The sequence below is a fragment of the Barbatula barbatula genome (genome assembly GCF_947034865.1).
Source record: "Barbatula barbatula genome assembly, chromosome: 19".
In the NCBI taxonomy this organism is placed as follows: Eukaryota; Metazoa; Chordata; class Actinopteri; order Cypriniformes; family Nemacheilidae; genus Barbatula; species Barbatula barbatula.
Window position 1 is genome coordinate 20981035 of NC_136782.1, and position 11448 is coordinate 20992482.

The following is an 11448-nucleotide window of genomic DNA, read 5'->3' on the forward strand; positions in this document are numbered from 1 at the left end:
CATACATGACCAAAAAACAAGTGACAAACCTGGTGTTGCTTAGAGCCGTTTGGAAAAACTTAAAGAGACTGTGGGACAATCCCTCAGTCTGAAGACAACAGCCCTGAACCACAGTGTAGATTATCCGACTCACTTGGACTTTGTTAATATACTTGGAGCTTTTATTGAAAAGCCCACAATACAGATCCAAAAGACCTGCACCACAAATATAAAAAAAACAATTAAAAGTTTCAAACAAAGCACACGTGTTTTTTCAGACTACCCCACTATTGTAGACCTAATTTGAATGACCAAGTTGCACAAATGTATGATTTTTATAACACAAAATATGGCTTGTTCTTGGCGTTCATCTTTATATTCTCACAGTATGTGCATTTTATGGAATGATGCATCATCTTGCCATTGAGCTACTTACTGTGCCACTGTTGCTGGTTCATCTCACACCAATATTTTCTAACTGCTAAGATGTTCTTCAACAGAATAGAGCTGTAGTCTTCGCCGTACGCCGCACAGCTGAACGGACTCTGTAGGATCTCCACCACGTGGGACATCAACTCACCACACTTTAACTTTGGACCACCTGAGGAATAGATGAGACTCGGTCAACTGGGTTTCCTGCCTGGCCAAGCTTGTGTGGGTGCACTGGTGTGATGGTTTTTAAAATCTGTTTTAAGAAGTACCAGCTAGCTGGCTCACCTGGCTGGTTTAGGCCATTTTTCGTAAGCAAAAATTATATTTCATATTATATTAAAAGTGATTGTTATTCTTATTTGAATATAGATGAAAAACTTGAACCAAACAACCACCCTTGTACAATTTTAAATAGAAACTGAGTCATAGTTATAGCTCAGACATTACGTTGATTGGCACATTTGATGAAAAACTTCATCAAGCTGCTGATTTCCTGCATTTTTTTCTGCCGGTTGGCCTGTGTGGTGGCGGAAACATTGGCTTTTCCGGATTGCAAGAGTTCGGTCTCTTTCTGAAGAAACCTCTGTAGGAATCTATAAAGCAGAACAAATATAATTATTATTGTGAGATATTAACAACAGAACAAGTTTACAGTGGATGTTGAGAGAAAGGAATATAACGGACCGGAAAACCGCATCCCAGGTGAGTTGTTTAGAGCCCCTGGACGCTCTGCATCCAGACAAACGATCAAGTTCCTGAAGCGTGCCCGGCGAACGGATGAGTCTCCTGAACCGATCCACCTCTTTCTGAAAGAGACAAAACCATGTTCTGAAGCGTTTTAACAGTTTTATTTCTAACAAAAAAAGAGTCCATATTTAGTCAGTGCCATAAATATGAGTGTCTGGCTTACCAAATTAATTTATTAATTATTTATGAAGAGTTTGGTTCCAACTTGACAAAACTCTTTTTTTTATATGTAAAAATTCAAGTTTCTTTTGCGCTTAGACTAAAATACACAACAGACTTTTGGTCAGATTTTGCCCAGATTTTCAGTCTGGACTTAAAGTCTGTGCCAGTCTGCAGATTTGATCAGTTTGTGTGTTTCTATCTGAAACTTCCAAAAAGTCTGCAAGTGTATGATGTCTACTTTAGTAAAAATCTGTTCAGGTTTTAAAAGTCTTGCTGCGTATTCCAGCCATTTTTTGAGTTATTATTATTAATAATAATAATTATTATAAATCAAAACAAACCAACTGCAGGTTGATAATGCAGAATAACAAAACAATATAAAATAAATTTTATAATGAAATCTCATTTTGGAACCAAACATTTTTCTTTCAGAATTAATTTAATAAATTAATTTTCAGAAATTAAACATATATTGTTTATACACAAGAGCTGGTATTTATCTGAATGTATTGACTGTTATTTCAACAATACCTGTATAATCTTAACCTTTATTTCAAGCTTCGTAACATACTTTTGGTCAACACTGCATCTACATTTTGTTTAAATGAATACAGATGGCATTGAAAATGATTGTAAATAAATATAACATTGTATATTATGCTGTGTGTGTAACTTACAGTAAAAATGAAATGCACTTACAGCAGTTAAATGCAATTGCACTTAAATTCCTAGAATCTAGGTCTTACATTTAAGTTCAAATCAAGTTTTCACAACGCATGCGTCACTTTTAGCAGGGATTTGTGTGCTTGTTTACATCGATCAGATCAGGTTAAAGGTGAAAGGTCACACACACCTTTCTCTCTGTAGCTTTATCATTGTCTAGTCCTCGACAGCACAATAACAGCTCGTGCAGCACCAGACTCATTGTCATTCAGAGGAGACGATTCATCAGGTGTGTATCGACAACAAAATGACAAGTGCTGCAAAACAAACATAACCCGGCGTCAAAGCTAATAATCATACAAAGCACAGAGAATGCACAGATGTCATGTAAAGTGTTTATGCTTACAGTAATATATTTATCATCCTCTTGTTTTACTTTCAGTATTCGCGCAGTAGCTCCACAGTGCACATGTGACAGACCCGCCTTCTACTCTTCTCGCTTCCACTCCTGCTGCTTGAGAGCCGCGTTAAGTGTTCATTACCGCCACCTAACGGACGGAGAAGCTACAAAGCTAATAACAAGACTACAAAAACACCCCTGTAAGCTGTTGCAACCCCTCCCGGTATCTTTTTTTCTCATATAAGAGCAAGTCCTATCCGCTTGAACTGGGGCAGTGTAATATCACTAAACCAGCGGGCTACACTCAAAAATAAAACAACATGTTCGCGTACAATGCTAACATCACATGTACGACAAATGTTGTCGCTAAAGCGCCATTTGAGGTAAAGGCGCTTTTTCCCAGGTTGCGCATGCGCAAATGAGAACCCTATGGGCTTGACTCGATGCGTTTTTATTTATTATTAGTATAAACATTTATATTGAAAATAGTACAAGGAATGCATACAAAGAATAGTTTGTGTAACAATACATTTGAATACATGCAGATAATTAACGATTGGCTCTTATTACTGGGAGGCGGGTCTTCATTCCCCACAGCAGCAATTAACGAGGACTTTTAAATCATAATTTTATAGAATTATGTGTTAAATTTACTTGCATCCCAGGTACCAATCCTTGGTATTTATCGTTTGAAATTTAACTGTATGAATGTCCCTCTAAACTTTGAATGAACCCCAATAAACTTAATAGGTTTTCGTTTTAAGCCCATGTTCACATTTTTGATACTCTCGAGAATATTCGGAGTTAAGATCAATCGATTGCACTTGTGGCATAGTGTCATGTTTTGTATGACAAAAAAAAGTGTACATAAAATACAATTGTCTTATTAGTATTCATGACGTACTTCCGTGTTTCTCCGCCATTTTTAAACCCATCATGGCGGCTGCCAGAAGACATAAGCGCGTGGCAGCCACTCAACCGGGATTTTTGCCTCTAAAAGCGGATTTAGATGGAAACATTTCGGACATCAAACGGAGGAAACGTGTGAACAGAAACAGGAAAAAGAACTGGAACAAATACAGTGATATTCACGATGTGGAGGAGTTTCTGGATGACGTGCGGCTTCAGGAGAGAGCTACAGGGTAAGTGAACAGATGCGTGCTGGAGCGATTGAATTAAAAGTAAATATTAATGACAGTCACTTATTAATTTGTGTTTTACTTTGAAGTACATCGGCCAATGCATTCATCCGTGTATGGTTAAAGTCAAGAGGTGACGATCACGTGGTTGTCGGACCTTTTAACGAGAAGCCCAGTGGGACCCATTAACAAACAATGAAATGACAAACTTTGTATGTTCGATTAATTTCATCTCGACGTTTTTCCACAGTGGGCTGATATCTGAAAAACCAGACGACGGCCTCTTCTTCGTAGACTTCGGTGAAAAAGATAAAGACACTCAACCACGTAAGTTGAAATGAAATAAAGTGCTTATTGCTTTTATCTCGCCGTCTTACCACAACCGTTCCTCTCTGTTATTAGAAGAACCAGTCAAGAAGTCGAGAAGTTCAAAGCCTCTGCGGATAGATCTAATTCTTCAGCCTGACTCTCACATACAAGCACCAAAGAAGTAAGTGCAGTATGTCCACACTGCCTTGTTTCTAGGTGAACTCCTGCCCGTTGATGATCTCATCCTTGCGCTCCCAGTATTTCTTTGGGAATGTGAAGATACTTTATGGAACCTGGAGGCGGGCTGTTGTGTGAACGGCTCTCCGGGATCTGAGGGCATTAGGGACAGTTTATATCTAATATATAACCACTGATAGCAACAGAAAACCGCTCTAAACTTAACTGAAATGTTTATTTTATTTTACATCACGATTCTTGTTTTTCAGTATATTAGCCTTCCAGCAGCCCAATGCTAAAAAGCAGCGCCGCATTGCCAACAAAGCAGCAAAGTTGGCGGCCATAGGTGTGGTGTCACGGAGAGAAAAGCTTCTTCAGCTCCGCATGACTGCTGCCACCACCAGAGTCCCCGTTAAGGAAAATCCAGCCAGTAATAAACCTTTTTATGACCTATGGACTGCAGGCAGTGAGTAGAGCTCATTTCACTTCCCATACTTATTCCAATGGGTCACATGAGGAAAATGAGAGAATCTTGTCTTTATGTCCAACAGCACCGGAAACGGCAGATCCTTACTACCTCGAACAGACGAAGCAAAAGCGTGTCAGGGTAAGAACCTTATTTTTTAGGAGTGAATTAATCGTGATCGTTGTTGTGGTCTCGACAGATTTAAAACCAGGCATTAATGCGATGAATTTGTTTTCTTACAGAGGCCAAGTAAACTGAATGAGAAGCCCTCGATTCTTCCTGCTGTTGAGGTTGTCGCTCCTGGAGCTTCATACAACCCAGAATTCTTTTCTCACCAGGTAAAAAATTGCAGTTAACTTTGTCTACATTGTTTGCATGTTATGATGCTAATGTCTTAAAATTACCATGTGTGTGAATAGGAGCTGCTCCGTGAAGCTCACGAGGTTGAGGTCAAAAAGCTGAAGGAGGAGGAAAGATTGCATCGACAATTGGCTGTGAATGGAGAAATTGCAACTGAGGTACAAACGCAGCACTAAAACTTGTCCTAACCAGATGCAATGCTACTTATTTTATTATTCTTAGGCCGGGATCAGACTTGATTACTTTTTCTGAAGCTGCCGTGTATTAAAAAACCGTCCTGAGCGTCTTTTGAGGTTTCCATAGCAACGTGCAGGGAATGTGAAGCTCGAAAAAATAAAATGGCGGCCAAAACTCCCGTTGGAGCATTTTATATAAATGTTAAGTTTAGTTTTCACTTTCAACAACTTGTGATTGCATTTCTAGAGAGAAAGTAGTATTGTAGTTTTTAAATATGTGATTAGTCTTCTGTTACGCTGCCTATCTGTTTCTCTGGGCTGCCTCCGAAGCACATAACCAAACACATTTTTGACTATAAAAGAGCCTTTTCAACTTGTCAAAAAAAGAAGTCAAGTCTGAACACGGCCTTTTCATATTCAGTTATGCCTGTAACAAAGTATTAGCCTGTAGCCAAATGCTTTAGTTGGAACTTGCAACCAGTATAACTGTAATTTTTAAAAGATGGTAATTTTTACCACAGTTTCACTTTACATCGGTTTAAACGCTTCTCAAATGTTATCATTGCCTGGTTAAGGTGACTTTGTTGTGTTGGCTTCTGCTGTGAATGCAGGTTTTGTTTGTTTGTTTGTGTGTAGGAGAGCACCTTTAATGAGCAGGTGGAAGGTTTGATTGAAGAGGACGATGAGGAGGAGACGGAACAAAAGCAGTTGGAGGAGGATGCCGAAGACACAGCTATTGGACCGTCTGCAACTCAAAAAAAGAAAACTGAGAAACAGAGGAGGAATGAGAAAGCAGAAAGGATCAAGGTAAGTGGACTTACCAAGCCTTAGCAAGTGCTTATTTTCTGCTTCACATTTCACATCTTTCAATTCATTTTTACAGGAGTTGCAAAGGAGAGCTGAGCGTCAGGTGAAGTTCAGTAGGCAACAGTTGTTCCAGCTGCGATCTATCCGTGTCAACCTAAAAAAACAGGAGCAGGTGACAAAGATAAGACAGGCTCAGCGGAAGGCCCGACAGGAGGCGGAGAAAAGCATGCCACGTCGGCTGGGCATACTCAAGTCAGTTCTCTAACCTTATGCTTTGCTAACACGTCTTTTGAGTAACAGTTTTTATTAACCTATACTCTATTTGTCCCTTTTTAGTGTAGTGAAGTGTCTACCTGAGAACAAGCTTACAGTTCAAACAAAAGTTTGAAGGATCTGTATTTGATAAAAAATTGTTTAAGCTGTAACTAAGGCTCTTTGATTTATTGCCATAGGTTCCAGACACCTGATCTGGATGTGCAGTTGAGCGATGAGCTTCCCAGCTCTCTTCGCAGTCTAAAGGTTTGTTTGTTGGTTTGCTTTTGTCTGCTTAATGCTGTCAGTTGAGTTCTAGTTTTTAAAATGTGCATGTGTTTTTGTTGCAGCCAGAGGGCAGCATCCTCAAAGACAGATTTAAGAGCTTGCAGAAGAGAAACCTGATTGAGCCCAGAGAGAGGGCCAAGTAAGTGCAGCCTTTTATTCTATATTTGCTTTATAAACATAAATGACGGTTTGTAATTGGACTATTTTCGGTATTATTTCTGAAAAATAATTGTGATTCCTTTTCCATCATCTTTTCAGATTTAAGAGGCGGCTCAAGCTGAAGTATACAGAGAAGAGAGCATTCAGGGAGATTAAGTGACTGTCGCAATCCTCCTACAGTGGTGCAAACGTTGACAACATGACATGCTTTTCTGCTCACAGAACAATAAAAATAAATTACTTTTTGTTGCATTTATTGCGCGTTTCATAAATTGTATACTTTTATTGTCTGAGTGATACTTCATTGAGTAGGAGTTAGTCAGATTAAAAATTCAACATGAAAAATGAATACCGCATTTTATTAAAGGCTTACTAACTCTCTTGAAAAGTGAAAATTCTGCCATTAATTACTCGCCCTCAAGTATTTTCACATCTGTATGACCTCCATTTTTCCCAAAAAAGCAGATTAAGGTAGTTTCGAAAGCTTTCTGACTCCTCCTTAGATTGCAACGAAACCAAACACACGAGCCACATGACCGTGCATCCGGTGACAGCATCGCTCGAGGCATGCGTGTTCCTACCACACAGGCTCTACATCAGAACGCACATGTGTCGAGAGATGCTGACACCGGATGCACGGTCATGTGGCTCGTGTGTTTGGTTACGATGTCTTTACGCACCTTCAGCACTTTAGGTTCTACAGATGTTAAAGTACTTGAGAGCGAGTAATTAATGGCAGAATTTATTTCATTCATCAGTTACCCTTTAAAGGTGCAGTTTTTGGTTTATCCTCCAGTTCTCCTGCCATTTAAATGTATCGTATCTTACATCACTACATGCCTAACTTGGCATTTCATCTCCAATATGACAAATGTACGGAACGTTTTATCTTGGCTTGTTAATTGATCAGACTTGAGGGTTTGAGAAAATCTTTGCAAAATTGTTAGAAATGCCATGGATGTATTTCAAGAATAGCCATGTAATTAGACTTAAGGGTCCGGTTTCGCAGACAAAGCTTAGCTTAAACCAGAGCTTTACTGGTGTGCATCTTGAAACAAAACAATCATATTTAAAGATGTGTCAGGGCAAGTTATTTTCACTTGAGACCGCTCAAACATAAACTTTATTCTGGGAATGAAGTATTTGTACTCTTCCCTTGAAATGACAGGAATGTATAATTCATTTAATCCAAATTGTATCCTTGCAGTCATGAGAAATGCTTTGACCTTACTCCATGCACTAATGGCTCCTTACATATTGCACCTTGAGATCAATATTCAATTTTCCATCAAAACGATTACCTCCAGGTTTTATTCTGTCATGGTGAGAAGTCCAACCAAGACACACTGCTGACAATTCCACAACTCACTCTTTCTAATATTGTGTTGGGCCGCCAAAGGTAAACATATACTTTAACACAATTGAATAAAAAAATAACAGACTTTTGATCTGTCAGATTACAGTATGATGTCATTCGCTGAAATAAAATGAAATTGCAGCTGTTGCTGCTTGAGCTCTATTACCGTTGATGTGAGGACGGTTTTCTCCTTGCTTCTGCCCTGGTAGCATTGCGTAGGCAAAGCTGATTATCATGCAATCGTGGGTGGGAATGTAATCTTACCTAAGGAGACGCCCACCCTGGTCATCATCTCTGATCTCTGCTGCCTGACAGAACGTCCCTCCAGTAATCCTGTTCTTTACATGAACTCACCTCAGCTCACTGAACTCATATTAAACCTCTATGAATATTGTCAGGCACGCTGTCAAACAATCCTTTGTCATGGGGCAGTAGTAACACGTTTATAAAGGTGTTATAAGCAGGTAAATATGGCAGTTGATTTTTTTTCGTCACTACGTCAATGTTCTAGTGGTTTTCAAATAAATTCAGCCATAAAGACAGATGTGTTAAGATACTTAACAGGTTTTTGCTCTATCCCAATTACAATCAACATGTTTTGTTTGTTAACCTTTGTTAAACCAGATTTATGAAAAGAGTTCTGGTAAATACCTGTAGACAACACCAGGGTTAGGTGTGACATACTGGATACCATGCAGATAGTGATGTAGGTACTGTACCTAAAACCATTGTGAAAACGATATAAACTATCCCTGATTTACTGCCATGGCAGTCAATGGGGCATGAGATCTGTTTGGTTACAAGCATTCTTCCAAATATCTTCCTTTGTGTTTAGCAGAACAAAGACGTTTATACAAGTCTGGAACAATCTGAGGGTGAGTAAATGACAGAATTGTCATTTTGGGGTTAACTAAAGGAAGTCTAAAGCTACTCTGTTGTTGAAAGAAAGTCTAAAGCTACTCTGTTGTGTAAAGAAAGTGTAAAGCTTCTCTGTTGTGTAAAGAAAGTGTAAAGCTACTCTGTTGTGTAAAGAAAGTGTAAAGCTACTCTGTTGTGTAAAGAAAGTGTAAAGCTACTCTGTTGTGTAAAGAAAGTGTAAAGCTACTCTGTTGTGTAAAGAAAGTGTAAAGCTACTCTGTTGTGTAAAGAAAGTGTAAAGCTACTCTGTTGTGTAAAGAAAGTGTAAAGCTACTCTGTTGTGTAAAGAAAGTGTAAAGCTACTCTGTTGTGTAAAGAAAGTGTAAAGCTTCTCTGTTGTGTAAAGAAAGTGTAAAGCTTCTCTGTTGTGTAAAGAAAGTGTAAAGCTACTCTGTTGTGTAAAGAAAGTGTAAAGCTACTCTGTTGTGTAAAGAAAGTGTAAAGCTACTCTGTTGTGTAAAGAAAGTGTAAAGCTACTCTGTTGTGTAAAGAAAGTGTAAAGCTACTCTGTTGTGTAAAGAAAGTGTAAAGCTTCTCTGTTGTGTAAAGAAAGTGTAAAGCTACTCTGTTGTGTAAGTAGTTTAAATCTACTCTGTTGTGTAAAGAAAGTGTTAAGTTACTCTGTTGTGTAAGTAGTTTAAATCTACTCTGTTGTGTAAAGAAAGTGTTAAGCTACTCTGTTGTGTAAAGAAAGTGTAAAGCTTCTCTGTTGTGTAAAGAAAGTGTAAAGCTACTCTGTTGTGTAAAGAAAGTGTAAAGCTACTCTGTTGTGTAAAGAAAGTGTAAAGCTACTCTGTTGTGTAAGTAGTTTAAATCTACTCTGTTGTGTAAAGAAAGTGTTAAGCTACTCTGTTGTGTAAAGAAAGTGTAAAGCTTCTCTGTTGTGTAAATAAAGTGTTAAGCTACTCTGTTGTGTAAAGAAAGTGTAACGCTAAGTGTTAAGCTACTCTGTTGGGTAAAGAAAGTGTAACGCTAAGTGTTAAGCTACTCTGTTGTGTAAAGAAAGTGTAAAGCTTCTCTGTTGTGTAAAGAAAGTGTAAAGCTTCTCTGTTGTGTAAAGAAAGTTTTAAGCTACTCTGTTGTGTAAAGAGAGTGTAAAGCTACTCTGTTGTGTAAAGAAAGTGTAAAGCTTCTCTGTTGTGTAAAGAAAGTGTAAAGCTACTCTGTTGTGTAAAGAAAGTGTAAAGCTACTCTGTTGTGTAAAGAAAGTGTAAAGCTACTCTGTTGTGTAAAGAAAGTGTAAAGCTACTCTGTTGTGTAAAGAAAGTGTAAAGCTACTCTGTTGTGTAAAGAAAGTGTAAAGCTACTCTGTTGTGTAAAGAAAGTGTAAAGCTACTCTGTTGTGTAAAGAAAGTGTAAAGCTACTCTGTTGTGTAAAGAAAGTGTAAAGCTTCTCTGTTGTGTAAAGAAAGTGTAAAGCTTCTCTGTTGTGTAAAGAAAGTGTAAAGCTACTCTGTTGTGTAAAGAAAGTGTAAAGCTTCTCTGTTGTGTAAAGAAAGTGTAAAGCTACTCTGTTGTGTAAGTAGTTTAAATCTACTCTGTTGTGTAAAGAAAGTGTTAAGTTACTCTGTTGTGTAAGTAGTTTAAATCTACTCTGTTGTGTAAAGAAAGTGTTAAGCTACTCTGTTGTGTAAAGAAAGTGTAAAGCTTCTCTGTTGTGTAAAGAAAGTGTAAAGCTACTCTGTTGTGTAAAGAAAGTGTAAAGCTACTCTGTTGTGTAAAGAAAGTGTAAAGCTACTCTGTTGTGTAAGTAGTTTAAATCTACTCTGTTGTGTAAAGAAAGTGTTAAGCTACTCTGTTGTGTAAAGAAAGTGTAAAGCTTCTCTGTTGTGTAAATAAAGTGTTAAGCTACTCTGTTGTGTAAAGAAAGTGTAACGCTAAGTGTTAAGCTACTCTGTTGGGTAAAGAAAGTGTAACGCTAAGTGTTAAGCTACTCTGTTGTGTAAAGAAAGTGTAAAGCTTCTCTGTTGTGTAAAGAAAGTGTAAAGCTTCTCTGTTGTGTAAAGAAAGTTTTAAGCTACTCTGTTGTGTAAAGAGAGTGTAAAGCTACTCTGTTGTGTAAAGAAAGTGTAAAGCTTCTCTGTTGTGTAAAGAAAGTGTTAAGCTACTCTGTTGTGTAAGTAGTTTAAATCTACTCTGTTGTGTAAAGAAAGTGTTAAGCTACTCTGTTGTGTAAAGAAAGTGTAACGCTACTCTATTGTTAATAGCTGCTCTGTTGTTCATAGATCGTCTGTTGTGTAAAGATTGTGTATAGCTGATTTCTTGTTTATAGCTGCTTTTTTTGTATAAATATCGTATAAAGGTTTAAGGCTGCTCTGTTGTGTTGTGTAAAGTTACTCTGTTGTTTAAAGCCACTCTAATGTTTAGCTATAGCAGCTCTGTTGTGGAAAGATATGTGAAGCCGCTATTTTGTTTAAAGCTTTGTGCATGGTGCAATGACATATTCTTGTTGGAACTGCTTACTCTTGTACAAAGTGAATCATACAAAAACGTAAAATTATACTCTGTTTTGTAAAGGTGATGTAAACGTGTCTTTCTTCCTCTTGCTATTTGGTCAACACTTCTTTTTCTTCATCTGCGAGAGAGGGGGCAATGAACAGGTTTGCAGATGAAAGGGGGATTTTCTTTTGTGTGTTGTGTTTAGTTAAGAGGAGGGG

The 11448-nt window shown here is 38.0% G+C and overlaps 2 protein-coding genes across 3 annotated transcripts in view; one reads left to right on the forward strand and one right to left on the reverse strand.

Annotated features, from left to right (window-relative positions):
* The window catches only part of atm (ATM serine/threonine kinase), a 40639-nt gene extending 38106 nt beyond the window's left edge, over positions 1 to 2533 (reverse strand). The window contains exons 1-6 of one of the 2 annotated variants that reach the window (XM_079482379.1): positions 2390 to 2533; positions 2174 to 2300; positions 1096 to 1217; positions 859 to 1004; positions 416 to 580; positions 30 to 195 (exon numbers count right to left, since the gene is read on the reverse strand). In XM_079482379.1, the coding sequence (XP_079338505.1) occupies positions 30 to 195; positions 416 to 580; positions 859 to 1004; positions 1096 to 1217; positions 2174 to 2251 (677 nt within the window). In that variant the 5' untranslated portion in view covers positions 2252 to 2300; positions 2390 to 2533. The remainder of the gene's footprint in view (positions 1 to 29; positions 196 to 415; positions 581 to 858; positions 1005 to 1095; positions 1218 to 2173; positions 2301 to 2389) is intronic. The other variant, XM_079482380.1, reaches the window with a different exon arrangement.
* nop53 (NOP53 ribosome biogenesis factor) lies at positions 2426 to 6904 on the forward strand. Its single transcript, XM_079482381.1, has 12 exons — positions 2426 to 3525; positions 3773 to 3849; positions 3925 to 4012; positions 4278 to 4474; positions 4560 to 4615; positions 4717 to 4812; positions 4894 to 4992; positions 5647 to 5817; positions 5894 to 6069; positions 6270 to 6336; positions 6420 to 6496; positions 6616 to 6904. Exons 1-12 carry the CDS (start codon positions 3320 to 3322, stop codon positions 6674 to 6676), a joined length of 1371 nt encoding a protein of 456 aa, XP_079338507.1. The 5' UTR covers positions 2426 to 3319; the 3' UTR covers positions 6677 to 6904.
* The last annotated feature ends 4544 nt before the right edge of the window (positions 6905 to 11448 follow it).